Source organism: Peromyscus californicus, unplaced genomic scaffold (assembly GCF_007827085.1).
Source record: "Peromyscus californicus insignis strain IS unplaced genomic scaffold, ASM782708v3 Scaffold_12__1_contigs__length_115047231, whole genome shotgun sequence".
Classification (NCBI taxonomy): Eukaryota; Metazoa; Chordata; class Mammalia; order Rodentia; family Cricetidae; genus Peromyscus; species Peromyscus californicus.
In genome coordinates this window covers 53,458,753-53,483,067 of record NW_026294413.1, presented here as the reverse complement: position 1 = coordinate 53,483,067, position 24,315 = coordinate 53,458,753, and the positions used below count along the sequence as shown (strand labels likewise).

Genomic DNA, 24,315 nt, shown 5'->3' with positions numbered 1-24,315 from the left:
TCAAGACACTCAGTCCTCAGGGTCGCATGCCGCCCCGCCCCCTTCCCCACCCCCACCCCCCACCCCCATACTTTCTCCATTATCATTATCTAGTTGATCTGCTTCATACTTGTGTTACTTTAATTTTTAAAATTGATCATTGCTGTGTGAGTGTGAAGGTCGGAGAACAACTTTCAGCAGGCAGTTCTCTTCTACTGTCTGTTCTGAGGAGCTCGGGTCAGGCAAGCATCCTTTTCTCCACTGAGCCATCTCCCCTGCCCTGATCTGTTCCCAAGGAGACACTGTATGCATTTCTCAGGGCTCCAGCAGGGAAGTCCCTTAGCCCCACATATGTGTATCTGTCTGTCTGTCCACACTGCCACTTGGATGTCTGCCAGGCATCTGTGGTGGTTTGAATAGGTTCGCCCCCCCCCCAGACTCTTGTGTTTGAATGCTTGATCCATAGGGAGTGGCACTATTAGGAGGTGTGGCCTTGCTGGAGTAGGTGTGGTGTGGGAGTCCAGCTCCGACCTGCTCCCACCTTTAGAAGGGTTCTTAGGTGGAGGAGTAGGTTGGAGCTGGACTCCCAGCACGCTCCCACAGTGTGGCATTGTTGGAGGAGAGGTGTGTCACTGGGGGCATGCTTTGAGGTCTCAGATGCTCAAGCCACGCCTGCCCAGTGTGGCAATCTCTTCCTGCTTCCTGTGGATCAAGATGTAGAACTCTCATCTCCTTTTCCAGCATTATGTCTGTCTGCACACCACTATGCTTCCCGCCATGATGATAACTGACTAAACCTCTGGACTGTAAGCCAGCCCCAATTAAATGCTTTCCTTATAAGAGTTGCAGGAAAAAAAAAAAAAGTTACTGTGGTCATGGTGTCTCTTCACAGCAATAGAAACCCTAAGACAGCATCTAAAACCTAGGGCTACATCCAAACTTTAGATATTCTATTAAAAGTGGTCCCAATTTACTAAATGGCAACTATGTCCCTCTAGTTGTTACATCAAAAATCTGCCCCCAACCCCAGAGTGGGGATTGAAAGCAGGGCCAGAGGCATGCTAGGCAGCTCATATCTCCAAGTCAGTGTAAAAACCCTTGCAGTTCTTGACTCCCTTTTCATAGACTCCCTTACTACATCAGCTTTTCTAGATTTTTCCAGAATCTTACCACACATCCACCACCTTTCTGATGCAGGCCACCATCACTTTTGGTGGCTCCTTTTATAATAACTTCCTACCTGGACTCCCTTCCAGATGGGCCTCCTGGTCTAGTCTCCACAGCACAAGTGACACAGTACCCATCAGTGTCTTAAACATCTGTGCTTAAACTCCCCAGTGGATGCCTATTTCAGAAGAGCAGCTTTAGGATGGCTCCCTGGCCCAGCATAATCTGGTTATCCAACCACACACTCTCGCTGGCCTCCACTCCTGAGTCCCTCTCTGACTGTTCCTGCTACTCAAGGCCCAGCTCGAACATATCTGGCAGGCTTCTGCTTCAGGACTCCTGCACCTTCTGCTTAGAATGCTCTTTCCCCTTAGAATGCTGCATGTGATCCTCCCTCCCTTGAGTCAGGTTCCTTATCCCCCAGTCTCTTTCACACAGAGGGCTTCTCTGGTGGCCTTACTTAAAATTGTAAAACAAAACAAAAAACCCTCCTCTGACTCTATTTCCTGACTTACTTTTCTGTCACCTCCAAACAGGCTATAGCGTCTGGCTTGTTTATGTGTCTCTATTCTTCCCACCAGGAAACAAGCCCTATGAGAAGAATAATTTCGTGGGGGTGAGGTGGTTGTCCATCACCTATTCTTCCTGCCTCAAACAGTGCCTGATACATAATGAGTGCCCAAGAGACCTTTTAAAATGAATGAACGACTTCCAGTTTGTGCTGAGACTATGGAGCAAGTCTGGCTGTGGATAGAAATAGCCGGGCAGTGGTGGCGCACACCTTTAATCCCAACACTCGGGAGGCAGAGCCAGGCGGGTCTCTGTGAGTTCAAGGCCAGCCTGGGCTACAGAGTGAGTTCCAGGAAAGGCGCAAAACTACACAGAGAAACCCTGTCTTGAAAAACCAAAAAAAAAATTAAATATATATATATATATATATATATATATATGTATGTATATATATATACATATATTAAGGTAGATTGTTTTTAGGAGGGAAACTTAACTCTGACACCATTCATGTAAAAACCATTTGGGGTCTAGGGCAGGTGCAGGTGAGTAAAGCCATTGCCTGGCATACACAATCCCTGGGTTTGATTCTCCAGATGCACAGAAATAAACACATAAATAGATAAATGCTATTTTTAAGTTATATTTTCCTATTTTCTTCCTCTGGCTTGAAATACTAGGATCAAACCTAGTACCTCATACATGATGCTAGGTAAGGGCTCAATGTTTGATCAGTGGTAGTGGTGTGTGTTCCTAAATACATAAATACAACTTGCTCAGTCTGTATAATGTTACTTGTATGTATGTTTTCAATTCTGACCATTTGGTTTTTCTGTTGTTTGCTTGTTTTGAGACAGGGTCTCTCTATGTAGCCCTGGCTGTCCTGGAACTTTTTTTTTTTTTTTTTTTTTTTTTTTGGTTTTTCAAGACAGGGTTTCTCTGTGTAGCTTTGCACCTTTCCTGGAACTCGCTTGTAGACCAGGCTGGCCTCGAACTCACAGAGATCCGCCTGCCTCTGCCTCCCAAGTGCTGGGATCAAAGGCGTGCGCCACCACCGCCCGGCCTCCTGGAACTCTTTATGCAGGCTGGCCTCAAACTCACAGAGATCTGCCTCTGCTTCCTAAATACTGGGACTAAAGGTATGCAGCACCACACCTGACCTTGACCATTTGGTGTTGAGTAACAGATTGGTGTGCTCTCCCCTGGGGAGAACTGTTTCTCCTTCTGTCACCGTTCCTTAATTGGGTCTAGTTCTTTGTCTGGGGTTGGGGGCTCATGGACTTGGCCTCCTCCGTGTTAGCATGTCAATTTGTGTCCTCCTTGTTCAGGTCATGTTTAGGCAGCCACGTTGGTAAGACTGCATGGATGTAGCTTCTCTCACTTTGCTGGGAGGCACAACCTCACAGCAGACTCCCTGTTCTTCTTACAGTCTTTCTGCCCACTCTTCTGCAGTGAGCCCTGAATCTTAGGCACAGGAGTTGTGGATGTATCAGCTGGTACTGGGCTCCACAACTGTATTTTGATCAGTTGTGGGTTTGAGTGGTTCCCATCTATTGCAAAGAGAAATTACCTTGTTGAGGGGTAAGAACTACACTTATCTGTAGGTGTTAGGATAAGTAATTAGAATGTAGTTAGGGATTATGCTGGTTTAGTAAATTGGTGGTTGTAGATTCTCCTCCAAAATCCATGACTTCACTAGCTCCAAATAGTTCCAGTACCAGGCATTAGTTCCCTCCTGTTGAGCGGGCCTTAGGTTCAATTAGAGAGCTGTTGGTTACCACCAAGGAGTGGGTGTCAACTGCTGCACCCTTAGGGTTATTGTGCCATGGTCATTGTGCTCCATAGGTGTCATAGCTGAGTGGGAGTGTTGGCTGCTTCCCTCCTTTCGAAGCTTGTATGGCCTTCTGGTACCATGAAAGCTAGTCCCCAGGGAGGAGACTTTCAGGACATATCCAGCCTGGGTCCTCTGGGTCCTGCATCCAAAGTGCATGGTGTCATCAGTGATGGGGATTTAACTTTCCAGAGTGTCTTAGTTCATGTTCTATTGCTGTGAAAAGACACCATGACCCCTACAACTCTTTTTTTTTTTTTTTTTTAAGATTTATTATTTATAGCCTGGCAGTGGTGGCGCACGCCTTTAATCCCAGAGGCAGGCAGATCTTTGTGAGTTCAAGGCCATCCTGGTCTACGGAGCAAGATCCAGGAAAGGCACAAAGCTACAGAGAAAAACCCTGTCTCGAAAAACCAAAAAAAAAAAAAAAATTTATTATTTATTATGCATGCAGTGTTCTACCTGCATGCATGCTTGCAGGCCAGAAGAGGACACCAGATCTCATTACAGATAGTTGTGAACCATGTGGTTGCTGGGAATTGAACTTGGGACCTCTGGAAGAGCAGCCAGTGCTCTTAACCACTGAGCCATCTCTCCAGCCCCAACCCTTTTAACTCTTATAAAGGAAAGTGTTTAACTGGGGCTTGCTTACAGTTTCAGAGATTTAGTCCATTATCATCAGCATGGTGGCAGACATGGTGCTGGAGAAGGAGCTGAGAGTTCTACATCCAGATCCAAGGGCAGCAGGAAGAGAGAGCCACGGGCCTGGCTTAGGCTTTTGAAAACTCAAAGCCCACCCCTAGTGACACACCTTCCTCCAACAAGGACAACCCTACTCCACCAAGGCCACACCTTTTGAAGTAGTGCCACTCTCTGATGACTAACCATTCGAGTATATGAGCCTATGGGGGCTGTTCTTATTCAGACTGCTATACAGAGGCAGGATTTTTTTTTTTAAGTTGCCCTGATTAGCAACAAACTTGTGATCTTCCAGCCTCAGCCTTCTGAGTAGCAGTGTCACTAGGCCCAGTTCATTAATGTTCTTGATTAATTATGAAAAGCGTAGCCACTGAGAGCTGTAGGGTATCTAAATGCAGTTTCAAACAGTGAAAGTAAGCAAGCAGTGCTCATAAACAGCCTTTCCCCTCACCTCTCTCTCATTGTAAGCACAACTGAATAAACAAGGTGCTTTATGGATGTGTGTGCTTTGTTGGCTCATGGGATCCCCACATTCAGCCTACCTAGAAAGAAAAATCTATCTATACATTTTGATTTTATAAAGTGCATAAGCAGTATTAAGACGGTAAGCTTGAGGCTGGTTACATGGCTCAGCAGTTGAGACTACTTGCTGTTCTTGCAGAGAACCCAGGTTCAGTTGCCAGCACCCACATGGTGGCTCCCAACCACTTGTAGGTATACATGTGAGGCACATACACACACGTAGACAAAAATACTCATAAAATATGCTCTCTCTTTTCTGTACGTTGAGAATGTGTGTTGCTCTGATTGGTTGATAAATAAAGCTGCATTGGCCTATGACAAAGTAGCTTAGAGGCAGGTGGGAAATTCAGGCAGAGATACGGGGAGAAGAAAGGAGAGGAGAGAGACACCAGCTGCCGCCAAAGGAGCAGCAAGATGTCAGCAGACCAGTAATGCCATGGCCACGTGGCAACTTACAGATTAATAGAAATAGGTTAAATTGCCAGGCGGTGGTGGCGCACGCCTTTAATCCCAGCACTCGGGAGGCAGAGCCAGGCGGATCTCTGTGAGTTCGAGGCCAGCCTGGGCTACAGAGCGAGATCCAGGAAAGACGCAAAGCTACACAGAGAAACCCTGTCTCAAAAAACCAAAAAAAGAAAAAAAAAGAAATAGGTTAAGTTATAAGAGCTAGCTAGCAAAAAAGCCTGCCATAGGCCATATAATTAATAATTAATATGAAGCTTCTGAATGATTATTTTGTTTGTTTTGTTGTTTTGAGACAGGGTTTCTCTGTGTAGTTTTGGTGCCTGTCCTGGATCTCGCTCTGTAGACCAGGCTGACCTCAAACTCACAGAGATCTGCCTGGCTCTGCCTCCCGAGTCCTGAGACTAAAGGCGTGTGCCACCACTGCCCATTGAATGATTATTTTATAAGCGACTGAGAGGTTGTAGTACCAGCCGGGCAGGCCCAGCCAGGACCGGAGAAACCTTCCAGCTACAAAAATAAATACATCTAACTTTTTTTGTTTGTTTGTTTTTGTTTTTTTCGAGACAGGGTTTCTCTGTGTAGCTTTGGGCCTGTCCTGGATCTTGCTCTGTAGGCCAGGCTGGCCTGGAACTCACAGAGATCTGCCTGGCTCTGCCTCCCGAGTGCTGGGATTAAAGGCGTGTGCCACCACCACCCGGCACATCCAATGTTTCTAAAGACAGGTTCTTTCTATAGTATATCAGACTCTGTATGTACTATCTACCTCTCTACCATGCAGAATATAGTCTTTGCATTCAGATCTGAAATTGAATCTAGTTTTCTAACTTTGGGGCTGGGCCTTCTTTCCATTTCCCTCTCAGTTATGAGGTTGATGAATCAACCTCTCAAGACTGCCTTCCACATCACATGTCTGGCACTGTGTCTTGGTGCTTAATAAGTGCCTTTGTTATTATCGAAGTCTTGGCTTAGGTATAATGTTTAACGTGGAAACTTCCAACAGTGCACAAAAGTGGAAGAAAATAGCTCATTAGATCTCCAGGAGCCCATTCTTGTTTCAGCTCGATGACCACCCACCACGGTCACTTTGGAACAAACCATATGTAGTACATTGTTCATTTTTCAATATGACAATATATGTTTCTAAAGAAAAGGGACTTTAAAAAATAACTACAAAATCACTACAGAGCTGGAGAGATGGCTCCGAAGTTAAGAGCATTTGTTGTTCTTATCTTGTTCTTGGGAGGACCTGGCTTTGGTTCCCAGCATGCACATGGTTGCTCACAGCCACCTGGAACTCGAGTTCCAGGGGATCTAATTCCCTCTCTGACGGCCCTGGGCGCTACGGACACACAGTGCACAGACATGCATGCAGGCAAAAATAAACACATAAAATAAAAATCTTAAAAAAAATACAGCTAGGTGGGCGGTGGTGGCGCACGCCTTTAGTCTCAGCATTCAGAAGGCAGAGCCAGATGGATCTCTGTGAGTTTGAGGCCAGCCTGGTCTACAGAGCAAGATCCAGGACAGGCACCAAAACTACACAGAGAAACCCTGTCTCGAAAAACCAAAAAAATAAATAAATAAATAAATAAATAAAAGGTTATCATCAGAGCCAGCAATTCCTAAATATTACCAAATGTCCAGATAAAGTGGTGGTGCATTCCTTTAGGCCTACAGAGTGAGTTCCAGGACAGCCAAGGCTATACAGAGAAACCCTATCTTGAAAAAAATCAGAGCTATAACATATCAGTTTCTACAATTGTCACATAAATGGGTTGTTTTGTTTGAGTAGTGTTTTTTTTATTATTTATTTTTATTTTATGTGCATTGATGTTTTGCCTGCATGTATGTCTGTGTGAGGGTGTCATATCCCCTGGAACTGGAGTTACAGACAGTTGTGAGCTGTCATGTGGGTGCTGGGAATTGAACCTGAGTCCTTTGGAAGAACAGCCAGTGCTCTTACCTGCTGAGCCATCTCTCCAGCCCCTTGGATAGTGTTTTTGCTTTGTTTGCTTTGGTTTGGTTCTTTTGGGGTGGGGAGGGTTTCAGTGACAGGATCTCATTCTGTAACCCAGACTGACCTGGAACTCAAGACAACTCTTTTGACTCAGTCTACGTGCTGGACATATGAGCCATCACATTTGGCTGATCTTTTAAAAAAAATTGTTTGTTAAATCTGTATTTTGATAGCTTACTTAAGCTTTCATATTTTTTTAAAAAGTGTATATAAGGCTTGAGAAGAAATTTTGTCATAAGCATGTTTCATGAAGAAAGAATCAGATGAGTAGAGGATTCCAAAAGGGACCCAACAATGGAACACAAGACAGCAATTTAGATTGTATCATTAATAAAAGGGTATTGTTAAGTCAGAAAATCAGGTTCCAATCCTTCCTCCCACTTTTGGTAATAAAACCATGTGTGTATATCATATACCTATTTCTGAAAGATGGGAAAACTAGTGATTTTAATTCCCTCTTATTTTTTTTTTAATTAAATACAGTGTTCTGCCTGCATACTGGAAGAGGGCACCAGATCTCATTATAGATAGTTGCTGGGAATTGAACTCAGGACCCCTGGAAGGGCAGCCGGTGCTCTTAACCTCTGAGCCATCTCTCCAGCCCTCCTCCCACCTTAATTTTTACAATGAAGTACTCACATATTTCTACAGTGACCGAATGTGGCTTGTGTTAAGAAAAAGTTATTAAACTAACATAGCTGGCTAGGCATGGTGGCACATGCCTTTAATCCCAGCACTGGGGACGCAGAGGCAGGCAGATCTCTGTGAGGCCAAGGTCTATAGAATGGGTTCCAGGCCAGCCACTGTGTCATAGTGAAACCCCATCTAAAAGAACAGAGAAGCCAGACAAAAGATAGCATCTACTTGGTTGTTTGGTGGATTTCCTATACGCAGCTAGTTATACTTGGCTGTGCTTTGTTCTGACCATACCTTTCCCTCCTGCTCTGAGAGGAGTCCTTGTGAGGCATGAAGAGGCATGAGCCATAAAGGGTTGCACCCTCACCTGCTCATCTGGCTCACGGGCATACAGCTACACAAAGGGTCATTCATGCGGCTGCTCTTCACCACCACGGAGGCTCGTGATCTCAGGCAGACTTCAAGTGCCATCTTGAGAAGGTGAAAAACATACATGGTTCAGGACTCTTCCATTTAAAGGAAGGGAAACCGAGTCACAGAGAATCTGCCTTTTCCTCCCTTGCTGCCCTTCAGGTTGGTCTTAGGGTTTTAGGCTAGACAACTGAAACTGTTCCTAACTGGGTGGTGATGTCTCAAATCTCTTCTGAGTTTCAACATCTTAGTGTGGGCGTGTGAGGGGCAGGGCCCCGTGTTTGGCCAAAGGGGTGCTTAATCCTGCCCGTGTGACACACCACTCCACATTCTGTGGTGCATGATCTGACCAGACTCGCTCAAGTTCTCACGCCCATTTAAGGAAGGCCGGGCTTCTGCCTGGCTTTGCGCCCTGTGGATTCTTCATTCTGTCTCCGTCACCCGTAGCTGACCCTTGCCACCAATAAATACAGACCCCAAGTCCCTCTCCGCGCACGTTCCTCGATGCTCAGCTCACACCTGCTTCCTGGGGTCCTCACTCCAGGGTCAAGTGGCATCTGCTGTTCCCACATCTCTCCCTTATCACCCCTTCTCATTTGCCATCTCCTGTGTGCTCTGCAGTTGGCGACCTCTCTTCCTGCTCTGAATCCTTTTCTGTACCCAGAACTTAGCTGGACACCATCTCTACGCACTGACGGGGTTAGTTCCAACATCTCCACAGGTGCCCAAACCAGACGATGTTCAAGTACTTTACATAAAGACAGCATGGAGTCTACCTGCAACTTACGTGCATCCTCCATAATTTACTTCTACGATCTAATTTAATCTAAATATTATGTGAGGTTTAAGAGATAAAAGTCTGGCCAGGTGGCGGCGCACACCTTTAATCCCAGCACTTGGGAGGCAGAGACAGGCGGATCTCTTGAGTTCGAGGCCAGCCTGGGCTATAGAGTGAGCTCCAAAGCTACACAGAGAAACCCTGTCTCAAAAACAAAACAAAACAAAAAAAGTCTGTACATGTTCAATACAAATACAATTAAATCAAATTCTATGTAGCTCAGGCTGGCTTCAGATTCGCTACGTAGCTAAGGATGATCTTGAATTCTGATCTTCCTCTGCCTCTGCCCCCTAAGGTCTAGATTACAAGCATTCATTGCCATTCCTGGCGGGGAGCTTTGTGCATTCTGGCCAAATGCTTAAACGCTCTACCAACTGAGCAACATTCTCATCCCCATTAATTCAATATTGGAAAAAAAGTTTTAAATGTTATTGTATGTGGATGGGTATGTTGCTTGCCTATATGGCTGCTGCACCTGGTGTGTGACAAAATTTTTCCAGGGAAGACAAAACACATACATCTACTCACCCCAGATAGGGAGCTCATGACAGACCAAAGTACAGATACCACCGAAGTCCAATTTGGTGAACCGATGAGTTTTATTGGGGTTACTTACAACAGGAATATGGGTGAGCAATTACTTGCAGGAGCAGAAATGGCTCAAAGACGGCTGCATCACCAAAGCCCACCCCAGCAGAACAGCTTACAAAGCCTGCAGGCAGCTTAGCAGGTTGGAGAGTGTCCTTTCCAGGTTCCTCGGTTGGTCTAAAGCTCTTCCAGAAGCTCAGCTTTTTCCAGGCAGCAGGTCTGGTCTCAGCAGCTTCCTGGTTTGTCTGAGAGTCTTCTTTGCAGCTCAGCTTTGCTCTTCTGAGAGGGAGTCTCAGCTTTTATCGTTTACTCTGGCAGAGAGGAGCCTAGTGAATCTGGTCAGTTTCAGGGACTTCCTGGATTTATTTTGAGTTGTTTACTTTCCTGCTTAAGGAGATCCCCTGTAGGATGGAATGTTTCAATCTTGCATGAAACTGTTATACAACAACACCCCATGTGTACATTGTGAGCAGAGGCCAAAAGAGGGCATGGGATTCCCCTGGAACTGGAGTTACAGATGGTTGAGAGCTGGGAATAGAACTTGGGTTCTTTTCAAGTGCTCTTAACTTCTGAGCCATCTCTCCAGCCCCTAAAAACATCTTTTTTTTTCCTTTCTTTTTTTTTTTTTTTGAGACAGGATTTCTCTGTGTAGCTTTGGAGCCTTTCCTGGAACTCACTCTGTTGCCCAGGCTGGCCTAGAACTCACAGAGATCTGCCTTCCTCTGCCCAGGCTAAAAACATCTTTTTGATCCTTGGTTGTATCAGCAGATGCAGAAGGGCCAACTAAAGGCTCCTTATTCTTTAAATGTACCCTCTAAATATCCCTCCTACCTCTCCTAGAAGACTGTGAGCTCTTTGCAGGGCAAAGACTGCCACCAAGGATGAGAAAGATAGCAGCTCTGACTAAATGACAGACACTTCTCAGGTGCCAAGCCCAGAGCTGAGTGATTTACATAATGATCTCACTCCACGATAACAATAAACCTGTATTATCATCCCACTTCACAAATGAAGAAACCCAAGCTCAGAGTTAGAGTCCCTTGTCCGAGGTCACCCAGCTAGAAAACCATAGAGCTGAAATCCTTTCCATTTCCCTCAGACTACAAAACCCTGTGCTTTTCATCATGGGATCAACTCTTGGTCACTGTTGCTTCGGTCACATTTCCTTGAATGTTCCCTTGGAGACTTGCAGTCATCCTCAGCGCTGGGTGGTAGACAAGCCTACTGATGGTCGTCTCTTGACTGCAGTCTCAGGGTTTTGGTGGCCTCGAGCCTGGAGGGTGGCTGGGATGAGAACACTCAAAGCTCTGTGTATCCTTCCACCCCCCCACATTCTTGCTTCTATGCATCCCTCCCTCTTTTACACGCCTGTCTCCCACTCCTTTTCTTGGGGACATTTAAGCAGCTAGAAGATTCTCCCTGGACACTCCTGAGTCTCCGAGGCTGCGGGGCTGGTTTCTCTTGATAAGAGTTGGTAAGAAAATGGAGCCGCGCATCAGTGAAGGTTCCCTAGGAGATCATCTAGACTGAAGATAAGGTCCCTCCAACCCCAGCTCAGCCACCTCTTTGGGACCCTTCCTCTACCCAGTCTCCTGAGCCCTTGGATTAAGCTCCACCCCCGTCCCAGCCCCTTAAAGTTTGGGGGCTGCATTCAAGCCCGAGATTTCCAAGTAGGGGGTGTGTTGGACTGGCTCGGGAGGCATCTTGTCCTGGAAGAATGGGGGAAATGTGGCAGAAGCCACAGCTGCTGCCTCCAAGGACATCTGTATAGCTCCCCGGGGACCCTCTGCCCTTTCCCCCTCCCACAAGCCTGGGCGAGCAGGGACCAAGCTTGCTTGTTATCACCTGACGCTGAGCAGCCTCTGATCCCATTGGTGGAGCCAGATTCGGTCTGGCTCTCCCGTTCCTTCTCGATTTCTCTGCCTCTCTCTCCTCCACGCTGCTTTGATTTCGCTCTTGCTTCTCTCTTCGTGTGCTGGACTCACTCGCTGGGCTGCGAGCAACGTCGTCTTCTTGCCGGGGCCAGTAGCAGTAGCTGCAGAGCGAGACAGGAGTGGCTGCCTGTGGGGCATGGAAGCAGCCTCCCCTGTAGCCCAGAGAGAAGCGAGCGTGCCCGGCTGCCTGTGACCTAGGCGTCAGGCTGCTGTCCCCTGCCTGGGGAGCTCATCATCCACAGAGAGATCTCTCCTTTCCTTCACTTCCAAATCTCCCTCTGCAAGGCCGGCTGAAGCCAGGTAAGTGCGCTTCTTCCCCCAAACCACCCTGCCTGTCCTGAAAGGTTGAGAGCTGTGGCCACCAGGGTCCCACAACTGTCCTGGCTGTCCACCTGGGTTGCCAGGCCTGGAGACCTTGTCCCCTTAAGTCCTTGGCAAAGGGCTTTAACAGCTGGATCTGGTCTCCGGGGCGACACAGTTAGTTACCCCGTGACCATTCTGCGCAGCCAGCAATGCCAAAAGGTTCAGCTGGGTGGGGGAGGTTTCCTTATGGCATGCCAGTGGCTTTGGGGAATGGGTTTGGGGAAGGGGTCCCAGTGTGTACAACGTGTCTGCATGGTTGGAATGAGGCTGGAGGCTGGCTTGCGTAGATAGGTCTGTCACCACGCAGTTAGCCTCCTTTGGGGTTTCTGACCGGCTTATGGCATGTTTCAGAACATTTTTACGCGTGAGGTACATGTGTGCGGGGGCAGCGTTTATCTGAGTAGCCTGTGGGCATATGTGGGCAGGAGCCCCAAGAGGCAGTATTTTTAGGGGGTGGACATGTCACTTGTCATGTGGGTGGGAGTACATGTTGAGGGAGTACTGTGGCAACCAGGCTGTTTCTATGCAGGGAGGGGCAACTTCGGGGCAAGACGAGGTGGCGAGGTGGGAAGTGTGGGCCCAAACCTCTGTTTGTGGGCAAACTTGAGTAGGTGTTCAAACCTGTTGGCCTGTGAAGAAGCAGGCTGACCAATGTGGCCAGAGACAAACATGTTTTCAAAGTCTGTGTCTTGGAACCTACAAAGGCTCCATGGAGAATACCAGAATCCACGCAAGGATTGACTCGTGCTCAGATGTGCGTGTGTGCACAGGCAGCTATATGGGTTGCTTGCCTTCTTGCGGGGGAGGCAGCATGCATGTGTGTTGGTGCCTGTGGCTTCCTCTTTTTCCCCAATATGACTTGTGATGATGAGGGGCACATGCATGCGGGTATGTGTGAGCCTGTGGACATGAACATGTGTGCGTTGGCATGAAGGCAACCAACAGCTTTCGAAGGGGAAATACTGGGACATTCTTAGAATGTGCAAGGTGGAGGAGGGTACATCCATGCGTAGGTGAGTGTGGAGGAATGAGGATGTCTAAGGAGGCGTGTGGGCACCCCTTGCGCATGTGTGTGTGTGCATGCATGCCTGCCTGCGTGGGGGTGTGTACATGCTTGCTTAGGGTGGATTCACATGGGACTGTGGGTGTTCCTAGGGTGTTGCCTCAACCTGTCCCTCACAGGCTGCCCTTCCCTAGGCATCTGGATGTACAGAGACTGGGTTGATACCCGCCCTTCGTCCATGCTGGCTGGCTGCCCTTGCAGGGTCGGGTGCTCCCACTCTCCCAGACCTTAGGCTAGGGTGGAGAGCAGCTCTCCCAGAAATGGAGAGAAGGGATGAGCAAGCACCTGACCTGGAATCTCCACCCACCACCAAAGCTGCCCTTGCCTCTAGGAAGACTGGAAAGTGAGGAGGGGTCAAGGCAGGGACAGGTGTCTGCTCAGGGCAGGTGTAGGCTGGATCCCATGTGGGTGGGAGCCACTCAGGGCCTCAGGTGGGAGTGTGTGCTCATGTTGGCGGGTGCAAAAAGCTCCCTCAGAAGCTCCTTGACTGTATCCAGGGCATTGCCAACCCCTCGCTGCTCCACACCCCTCCCCCAAACTACATACAGAAATATTATTGTAGGTATGTTTCCAAATACCCCATCCCATTTTTTTTTCTCATTTTGGAGGAGATCTGGTAGCACTCCCATGTTTATTGACCATAGATTTCCTATGCATGAAGCCAGGGGTGTTTGGCTGCAGGGCGGGAAGCTAAGAAAATATTGGACTTAAGGAACATCTGGGCAAATAAGGCCATCAACCTTACCCTCATTCTTTCCTGTACCTGCCTGCCTTCCAGGCAGTCCACAGGTTAATTTAGTGGTGCCAGGCTCCGGAGCAGGCTTAATTGACAGGAAAATGTGGGTTGGATTTTCTGGGAGCTATAAATAAAAGTACCTGATTTTGCAGGCACAAGGTGCCCTCACCCTAGCTCCTGGGCAAGGGAAGCAGAAGAAGGATGAGAGCAGAGAAGGAGGTGCTGTGAGATGTGCTGGGTGATGAGCTGCAGAAGAGAAGCCAGGAAAGGCCCCGAGCGAGTGCGCCAGAGCTCTGTGTCTCCCCCAAGATCCTCATTCCTGAGAGAACCAGGCTATAGGCAAGCCCAACTAACTCTAGCCCGGTCAAACGCGGTCAAGAGAAATAATGGTGTAGTCTTTTCATGCCCAAAGGGCACAAAGTCGGGGTAGAACTGAAGGAATGGAGTAGGAGGCAAGGGAAGATTTGATCACTTGAAAAACACTGATAGGAAGAGAAAAAGTAAACAGTCATATAGCATGTACACACTACACATACACACAACCTTAGTCCGTAATAAAGAACTTGGCCTCCAGAGTGCAGGTAATTTGCTGGTTATGTGGACATGTCAGTGTCCCCAACCTTGGTTATCTGTCTGTAAAATAAATAAGGAGTATAACAGTACCTGTATATCCTCCAGACTTGTGTGAGATGTTATTAGTTTATGTTGGCCCCCAACAGATGTCAGTGTTGAAAGTAATTCTTTAAGTGGCCTACATCTTTAATTCTAGCACTCAGAGGCAGAGGCAGGCAGATCTCTGAGTTGGAGGCCAGCCTGGTCTACAGAGTCCCACGACAGTCAGAGCTACACAGAGAAACCCTGCCTCAGCAAGACCAAAAGTAATTCTTTAAAAGAGCGAAGTGAGCACACACTTGTGATTTCGGTGCTTGGGAGGCTGAGGCAGAAGGATAGTGAGTTCAAATCCTGGGCGGCATAGCAAGACCTTGTCTCAGAAAAGAAGAGAGAAAGAAATAAAGAAAGAAAGAAAAATCAAGTGAGTCTGTGAAAATAGAAACCGCACGTCAAAGTAATGGACCAAAAAGGAGCTTAAAGCAGGCTGTGGCCCATGCCACCCCCACCCACCACAGATATATCCATAGCATTTGTCCCTCCAGTTCCCCCACAGGGTCCCTAGATGCTCCAGTCACTCCCGGGGAGGAGAGAGGCTGGAGCCTCAGGGTCTTGGCCCCTGTGGACTCTGGCTGCCCCAGCCCTGCCACCTGCCTCAGCCCTCAGGCATCAGCCCCTCAGCAGGTGCTTCCTGCGTACCTCCTCCTCCTCCCCACCCTCTCCACTCCCACCCTTTCTCTTTTCACGCCTGCTGGCTAAGGGCCCCTCCCTCCTCAGCTCCATCTGCTGCAAATCTGTCCCTGCCCAGTGTTGGCGGCGTTCCCACTGCCTCTACCACCTGTCAGGTGCCGTCTGCTCTGTGGACCCTCTAAGGAGAGCCAGCAGCCCCTCCAGAGAGTGCCCCATCTCACCTTGGGTCCCTCCTGTCCAGTCTAGCCAGCCCCCTTGCAATCTTTTCTATCACATTTATGAGGCCAGGGGCATTTGATGGGTATGTGAGACTCCACCTCACAAAGCATGATGATGGGAGCAGCACATTCCAGAAAACTCTGTGGGATGGGAGGGAGATGCTAATCTTTCCTCTGGCTCGCAATCCCCACAGGAGCCAAACCAGAGGGGAACATGGAACTGCTGTCCACCCCCCACAGCATCGAGATCAACAATATCACTTGTGACTCCTTCCGTATCTCCTGGGCCATGGAAGACAGTGACCTGGAAAGGGTCACCCATTATTTCATTGACCTCAACAAGAAGGAAAACAAGAACTCCAACAAGTTCAAGCACCGGGTGAGTAAAGGATGCCCTGGTACCTCTCCCCGCCCCTATGCTACGTGGAAGCAGATTGATGGGCGCTCTAGCCAAATAGTGACGAGACAGATGCCTGGCCAAAATCCAGATTCTTCTCACGGGGTCGTCTTGCCAAAAGGATCTGACCTTTCTGAGCCTTAGTGTCTTCCTTGGTAAAAATGGAATGACCACACTCCCCTTGTAGAGCTGAAAAGATTCCCTGAGAGATGTTTCTGTGCTGTTTGGCCCCATGCCTAACACAGCTCCAATGCTGCTGTTCCCCATGACTGGAGCTTCAGACGGGAGCAGGACACCTGGGTGTGCAGGATGGGGCCCAAGACCTCACATGTCCAGATCATGTTCCAAACCCAAGGCTCAGAGGTCATACGTGTGGTTGGGTGGGCAATGTAGGCCCCTTTTAGCTGAGTATGTAATACTGCACATAGTCCTAGGTATTCTCTGCTCCTCCCCTGCCCGCTAGTCTGTTTTCTTGGTGGAGAAAGACGTGTAGGAGGAGGGTTCTCTTCGGTGTGTCCTTTCCCCAGGTTAAAAGCCAGCATGGGAGCAGGTAGGAGGGAATCTCTCATCTTCTCCAGCTGCATGCATAGGCAGGGGAGAGTTCAGTGTGAAGGAGCCGACTCCCAGGGTGACAGCTTGCTGTGGGCGTGCTCGCGCACTCCATCTCTCTCTCTCTCTCTCTCCCTCTCTCTCTCTCTCCCTCCCTCTCTCTCTCTCTCTCTCTCTCTCTCTCTCTCTCTCTCTCTCTCTCTCTCTGGATCTAGCTCCCCAGATCTGGGTGTCTTTTGGCAGGCCAGTTGCCACGGTGACGTGAATGTTCCACACCACCCCCTTGGCCCTCCCCCCAAAGAATAAGGCATATTTTTCTCTTCCTCCCTGGCTTCCCAGCATTTACCGTTGCCGTGGAGACAGCACTGCGGTGTGCAGATTTCTCAGAGTCTCCCTCAAAAATGAAGGTCTTGCTACCTTCAACTTTGGGGCCCTCTTCCCTAGTGGCCTTTCCCATTAGTTCTCAAGAGAATGGGGCATCGCGGGGCTTGAAGGAGGTAGCCTCAAGCCGCTGTTCGTTTCTTCAGTGAAATGGTGGCCAGGTCATAGAGCTATGGAGTCTCTGAAACTCTGGCCTTCCTTGGGAGGAAGAGGAGAGACCCTCTGAGATGCGGGAATAATGCCAAGATGGGGTGTGACTTCAAGACTGACGCTTGGTTCTCCACCTGTACCTCACTTCTCAGGATGTCCCCACCAAGCTCGTGGCCAAGGCAGTGCCTCTGCCCATGACGGTGAGAGGCCACTGGTTCCTGAGTCCCCGTACAGAATACAGTGTGGCTGTGCAGACAGCGGTAAAGCAGAGTGACGGGGAGTACCTGGTGTCTGGCTGGAGTGAGACTGTGGAGTTCTGCACGGGAGGTGAGACCCTGATTATATTATATTATAATATAATACCCTGCCTCCATAACACAGCTGGCTTGGTTGGGCCATGGTGGGACTCTTCATCATCGCCCCGCACTCTCAGAAACAGCTGCTGCACTCTGGGTGCCGTGCTTAGGCCAGACAGGGCACACAGAGCCTGCGTAGACAGATGCACGCTCTACCCATCAGCAATACCACCTGTGTGAAGGGATGGAACTACTTTTCTGTTTTTTTTTAAAGAGAAAAAAATATATATATATAAAGTTATTTTATTTTTATTTATATGTACATGTGTGTCTGTGTGTGCGCACATTCATTTGAGTGCCCACAGAGATGAGCAAAGAGTGTTGGATCCCCTGGAACTAGAGTTACAGGTGGTTGTGAGCCACCCCACATTGATGCTGGGGATTAGATTCCAGTCCTTTGGAAGAGCAGCAAATGATCTTAACTGATAAGCCGTCCCTTCAGCCCCAAGAATATATATTTGTCATCGTGGTAAATAGATGTAGCATAAAACCGAGCATCTGAACCATTTCTAAGTACAGAAGTGTTAAGTGGTTCTATATTGTTATTGTGCAACCGATCTCCAGGACTTCTCCATCTTGCAAAGCCAGAGCACTATACCCTCGGAGCCTCCACTTCCCATTTCCTCTCCTTTGGGCCATGCCTGCTTCTGTTCTTTCTATCTTTATGATCTTTGACTCTGCAAGGTAGCTCATATGAGTGAGATCAAGTATTTGTCCTTTGGGAACTGCCTTATTTATTTTCCCAGAATATCAGTAAGATACACAGGTGCTGTATCATTTACCAGACTTTCCTTCCCACATAAGGTTAGCAGTATTCCGTTGCATTGACTAGATCATGTTTTGTTCATCAATCATCTAACAGTGGTCATTTGGTAGCACAATAACATTTTGTTGGTCCTAAGTATCTCCTTAGCCTGGAAAAATGGCTCCCATCTGATGGTCTTGTAAGGTCTCTTAGGCAGAGCCTAACTCACAAATTCTCGCATGAACAAACACTACTTTGTGTATGCTTGTCACCGAGAGCCAAGGAGCTGCCCCAAAATATTCTATCCCTTTGGTGTCCATGTGAGATCTGCTCCAGATTGCTCTCTGTCACAAGGAAGGGGCAGAGAACGTTCTCTGCCCTGGGGCCTCCGAGGCTGCTGGCTCCATCCTCTGCCAAAATCTGTGCCCCTAGTCTCCTTGAGTTGCCATAACTGGACTAGAGAGGCGCCCCTGCTCCTTGTAGGAGAGGCATCCCCGAACTGCATATGCAGTGGGTGTTTAATCTAAACTGAGCGTCTGGAAATGCTGTAGTTGGGTCTGCCCTGCTTTTTCCTGAGACCCAGCACACAGAAATGCGGTGGTTGCAATAAGTAAATGCCTCATAATTTGTTCCAAGGTACTGTGTAGCCTAACAACTCTGCCTAGGTACCAAGACCCCTGGTCCAGTGTCAGGGGACAGTTTTCCTGTCCTGGTGTCAGCCTTTTTTGTTTCTCCCACATAGCGAGGGTCAAGTAGACAGCCAGTGCCTTAGCCCCGCTTCTGCTGAACACTCACCTGAGGCCCAGGCTCTGCCCCCCACTTAAAATTACAACTAGCCACCGCACTAGCTGTGGGGCAGGCTCTCACCTAGTTTTGAAGGGCCCCGCCCCCAAAGGACCCTGTGGTTTCCCTCCCCCCCCCCCCCCCCCCCCCCCCCCGTTGGCCCTCTTTCTCACTGGGATGACAGTCTGGGAGCCCCTCGAGTGATAGCAGGCATTCCTCCGTCCTCTCTGGACTCAGAGGGCCCTGTGCCTCTGGCGATGCTGACACAGAACAGACAACAAGCAGTGCTCCGTGTTCCCAGCCAAGGCCAGCTGGCCTGTCCCATCTGAGGCCAGGCTATTGCAGAAGCTCCCCTGTTGGTCCAGAGGACAAGGTTGCCTGCAGGCTGGGTGGATGGTGTAAAGAGGAGGAAGTCGTGATCCTGCAGTGGATCCTTTGCTTGCCTCACCCCGCCTGGACTCTTGCAGATTATGCCAAGGAGCACCTTGCCCAGCTGCAGGAGAAGGCTGAGCAGATCGCTGGCCGCATGCTCCGCTTCTCTGTCTTCTACCGCAACCATCACAAGGAGTACTTCCAGCATGCCAGGTAGGGCAAGACAGACCTGCTAAGGCTTCTCCCTTCCCAGCTCTTCCTCCATCCAAGGATGCTGAGGCAGAAGTATAGCTGCAAATTTAGGGCCAGCCTGGGCTACATAGCAAGACCCTATCTCAAAAAAAAAAAAAAAAAAGTGACTACTACTTTGAGGTTGGAGCTAAGGAAAGATCAAGGACATTTTAGTAGGGCTTCCTGGCAGAGGACTCTGCTGGCAAAGGTTAGGTAGTAAGTCCTGGGTATGACCCTGCCTTCGGGGACAGTTCCTTTACTGGGACCTATCGTGTACGTCAGGACCCAGGAACAAAGGGGAGGTGGCAAGAAGATGGCAAAATGAAAGAGTCCTGAGCACAGAAAGTTCTGGAGACTCTCAGTTGGCTAGCTTTCTAGTTGAATGCTAAGGAGTCCCAAGGCCCCAGAGAAACATTTGGGGGAAACCCTTTTAGGATACTGACAAGAGGCAGGTAGGAAGCCAAAGGACTGGGCTTGGAGGATCCCACCCACACACATGGTCCAGCCAGAGTGGCCTCGATCTTATTTATCAGTGGCTCACATATACATTGCTTCCATTTGGGGGGTGGGGGGTGGGCGGGGGCAGGGGAGAGAAAGAGAGACAGACAGACCAGTACGCACTTGAATCTACTGATGCTGAGCCCAGGGCACCAAGGGCTGGCAAGTCACTTGTCTCCCGGGACAGCCAGGACCAGGCAAGAATGAGGCTGGACCAGGGCGTCCTCACCCTCCCCCACACCTGCTGACACTGCTTCAAGTCCACGTCCTTCCAAGCTAGGTCAGGGCAGTCTGCCACGGCTGCTGTCTTTATCATTACTGGCAGTTGTGGTGGGCGTTCCCCCCATGCCCTAAGAAAATGGTAAAGAACTGGAGTCTTCGGTATTTCTATTAAAGAAGAGGCAATGGTCCCGTTTAGGATCCCTTTTTCAGAATGAAAGAGAGACAAGGGGTACCCACCTGTGCCGGGGCTCCTGATTGGGGGCCAGGACAGATAGACTAAGGCAGAGGTTCCTCTTATCCTCAGAGTCTGGTGAGGGAGACAGCGTGAAAGAAGAACTTAATGTCTGTGACTAGCGGGGGCTGCAGGCTAATAGGAATGCTGGAGTCGGGCTGGCTCGTTCTCTTCTCAACTACACACTGCAGCCAGGCTCCAGCAGCGCTAACCCATGGCATTTCCCCCTTCTCTTTGGCGTTCCTCCCTGGTGGGCAGGACCCACTGCGGGAACGTGCTGCAGCCCTACCTGAAGGACAACAGTGGCAGCCACGGCTCCCCCACCAGTGGCATGCTGCATGGTGTCTTCTTCAGCTGCAACACGGAGTTCAACACAGGCCAGCCCCCACAGGACTCCCCTTACGGCCGCTGGCGCTTCCAGATCCCTGCCCAGCGCCTCTTCAACCCCAGTACCAACCTCTACTTTGCGGACTTCTACTGTATGTACACAGCCTACCACTATGCCATCCTGGTACTGGCACCCAAGGGCTCCCTGGGGGACCGCTTCTGCCGTGACCGTCTGCCCCTCCTGGACATTGCCTGCAACAAGTTCCTGACCTGCAGTGTGGAGGACGGGGAGCTGATCTTCCGCCATGCTCAGGACCTCATCCTGGAGATCATCTACACCGAGCCGGTCGACCTGTCCCTGGGCACACTGGGAGAGATCAGCGGGCACCAGCTCATGAGCCTGTCCACGGCTGACGCCAAGAAAGATCCCAGCTGCAAGACCTGTAACATCAGCGTGGGCCGCTAGGGACTCCTGGGGAGCTGGAGGCCTGGGGAGAGATGGCAGGAGGACGGGGAATGTGCGGCTTAGGCTTGGGGAGCTGGCTCTCTCTCCCCTCCCCCTGCTCCCTCCACTCTGTCCATCCACCCCTCTCCCACCCCGTGTTGGAGACAACAGAAGGTGATCCTCCTAGTTAGCATGGCCCATTTCAGGCCTGGTGGACTTGGGGTGGGGTGGGGGGTTTCTCAGCAGGAGATAACTTCCTTTTCTGTTTTCCTCTTCTGTTTGGGGGCCTCAAGCAGGCCTCCATCTCCCAGAGTCCTCCCTGCCTCCTGGGCCAAAGCCCGTGTGTAACCTGGCCTCCATGTAGATGCAGAAAGTTGTGGGGCACCTTCTTCTTAGCCCCGCCCACCCCACTCAGGGCCACCTCAGACAGCACCCTCCCTACTCAGCTGGACCCCGAGGTCTGACTCCTCCAGGCCAGGACCCTCCCTCTATAAATAACGTCCCGCACTGCTGCCGCCTCACCCTGGCTGCTCCTTCCCACCCACCCACACACACCCCAGAACCCTCTTCCCGCATGGGAGAACCGTCTATCCATACCGTCACTGTCACTGGTCCACTTGAGACACCCTCCCACTCTCTGGAAAGGTACCCTCTCTCATTTCCTAGTTTGGAGGGCTCTGAGCTCTTGAGATCTTTACTTTCTTCTGTCTGGGGATGATACAGTCCTTGGCAAACCTTCTCCCTTGCTCAGAGAGCACCAGGGCCCGAAAAAACAAAAACAAAAACAAAAAACAGCTACTGGGGTCGAGGAGGGGGAAGGAGACCCCTGAGACCTAGTCCTCAGCCAGAAGTGGGCCACCTCCTGTCTTCTTGGGCCTGACAGAGCTGGAGAACTAAGTGTGGCCCACAGAGCCCTGGCTCCCCGCCTGGCTGTGCATTTTGCTCGCTCACTCGCCCGCTCTGCCTTCAAGTCATGACTATTCTGTGCCGTGTGTGAGCCAGACTGTGGGCTCTCCGTCATACCACCTCTTGCTCCGAACACCAGCCCTATCTGGGCTGCTCCCCTGGGGAGTTCTTGATGAATCCCACCCCCCACAGTCCCCCATGTTTTCATCTTGTTCCACTGTTGTCTGGGTCAGGAGGGTGGTGAGGGTGGATTCCCTGAGAGGAGACAAGCAGGTGGAGAAGTGGAGTAGAGGAAGGGGAAGTCATAGTCACGTTTTCAGAGGTGACAGAAGATGATACACAGGCCGCGGTGAAGGACAGAGGAGCTGGCAGGCCCACAGGGCCATACCTCTGAGGGACAGGTGAATGGCTGGTTACCAGAGACAGTCCTGGTAGACAGTCAGGTACCTCACTGGGATGGGCCAGGAGGTCTGGGATCCCAGAAAATGTGTGTAGAAGAGGATCTGACCCCGAAGCCTCTGCCCCTCCGCTGACAGCATTGCTATGGGTGTAGCCTGCCGCCTTGTCCTCTGTCCCTCGGTGGGGCACATCCTCCTGTGCTGTGCTTGCCATGTGCATCAATAAACCACCATGGCCCAACGGCTCTGTCTGTCTCGGTCCATTTGGGCAGCTACAAGGACATGCCACAGACTCTCACCGTTCTAGAAATTGAGACTCGATGTCTGGGGAGGGCCTGCTTTCCAGGTGCATAGACAGCCATCTTTGCCTTCTTTCTGTGCACCCCACAACCCCGCCATGATAGAAGGGGTGAGTAAGCTTCCCTAGCCTTTAAATTCTTTTTTGGTTTTCTGTGTATGCCAGCACACCATGTGCATGCCTGGTACCCGGGCAAAAGAAGGCACAGGAGGTAGTGAGCCACCATGTAGGTGCTGGGACTTGAACCTGGGTCCTCTGGAAGAGTAGCCAATGCTCTAACTGCTGAGCCATATCTCCAGCAGGGCCCCCTTTTAAAAGCGAGGGTTTCTAGTCCAGTCTAGCCTTTAACTCCCTATGTGAGCTGAACTTGAACTTGTGATCCTCCTGTTTCTACTTCCAGGGTGCTAGGATTACAGACAGGGGCTGCCATGCCTGGTGTCTGAGTTGCTGGAGACGGAATGCAGGGCTTTTTTGCATGCTCGACAAGCACTCTACTGAACTACAACTCAGCCCACACTCCAGCCTCTTCCATAAGGGCACTAATTCCATTATCCTTAGGAAAGGCAATGCCTCCTAAACCCATCACTATGGGAGGTGAATTTCGATGAGAACTTTGGGTTTGGGACACATGCAGGGCAATCAGGGCAATGTGGTAGTGCCTCTCTTTGAGACTGAGGAGCAATGGATAGAGTGGTTGAGTTGTTTTTTCCACCAGGGAGCTCACACGGGCATGCCACCTGAAGCCACCTGGAATTGCCCCAATAGTGAGCCCAAATCCTACAGTGGGTAGCAGGGCTCAAAATACAGAGGCACAGCTTCACCCATGGAAGAGACCTCGGAGATCATCTGGTCTCACCCCGTGCTTCCCAAATGCGGCATGGGGGTGTCCAGGGAGGCCTCTTTGGGATGTGTGCCTAAAATCCCCAGGATGGAGTCCCCCCTATTGACACAGCCTGCCATGGCTCAGACCCAGGTGCCACTGGATTTCCCTCTCCCAAGAGCCCGGTATCCCCTCCTCCCTGGCAGGATTCCTCATTGCAGATCTGAGTCACCTCTGCGCCTATTATTATAGGCTTATTAAAATGGTTCTCAGCTGCAGTGGGAATGTTCCAGAACAGTCGGAGGCACCTTACCAACACTGCCTGAGTCAGGGCCAGGTTTACATGTGTCATGGGGCATGGCTGCTTTGGGATAAAGGAAAACTGAAGGGCAGTTCACCGCTGCTGAGAGCCTCGTGTGCGGGCACCGGGTTGGTATTCCACACAGCAGCTAGGTTGGTCTACACAGCACGGTATTCCTACCTCACATACAGGAAACTGAGGCACAAAGGAGTTTAGAGGCTTGTACATGTCTACGGCAATTCATAAACAGGAATATTCCATTCGGAGCCCCCTGTGGCTGCCTCTTTTAGAGTATGTCAGTTTATGTGTGGGATAGTTAGACACAGGCAGGACCTAGCTCCCACTTAGTGGCCCTTCCCACCGCTCTTCCAGCGGTGCCTAGCTTCAGAATGACGCCAGGGGGGGCTGTAGAGTCAAAAATGTCACCGAGGCTTATTTTAAAGGAGTGGGAAGCAGTGAGCCCAGAAGTTTGTTTCCAAAGTCACCTGCAGTGACTCTTTTGCCTCTGGGCAGTGTGGATTCTCAGAGTCCTTTCGACTTTCCTTTTGAAAGAGGGACTAGCTCTCAGAGAGTCCTTCCACTGGGGGACAAGGGTAGAGAACAGGGATAAGATTGCTTCTTCCTCTGT

The 24,315-nt window shown here is 50.0% G+C and overlaps 1 protein-coding gene across 1 annotated transcript; it reads left to right on the top strand.

The window, feature by feature from the left end:
- Nucleotides 1-11,142: 11,142 nt before the first annotated feature.
- Phyhip (phytanoyl-CoA 2-hydroxylase interacting protein) lies at nucleotides 11,143-22,509 on the top strand. The gene is made up of 5 exons (XM_052732819.1): nucleotides 11,143-11,897; nucleotides 15,471-15,655; nucleotides 16,906-17,080; nucleotides 19,105-19,222; nucleotides 20,451-22,509. The coding sequence occupies exons 2-5, from the start codon at nucleotides 15,491-15,493 to the stop codon at nucleotides 20,983-20,985; spliced, it is 993 nt and encodes a 330-aa protein (XP_052588779.1). The 5' UTR covers nucleotides 11,143-11,897; nucleotides 15,471-15,490; the 3' UTR covers nucleotides 20,986-22,509.
- The last annotated feature ends 1,806 nt before the right edge of the window (nucleotides 22,510-24,315 follow it).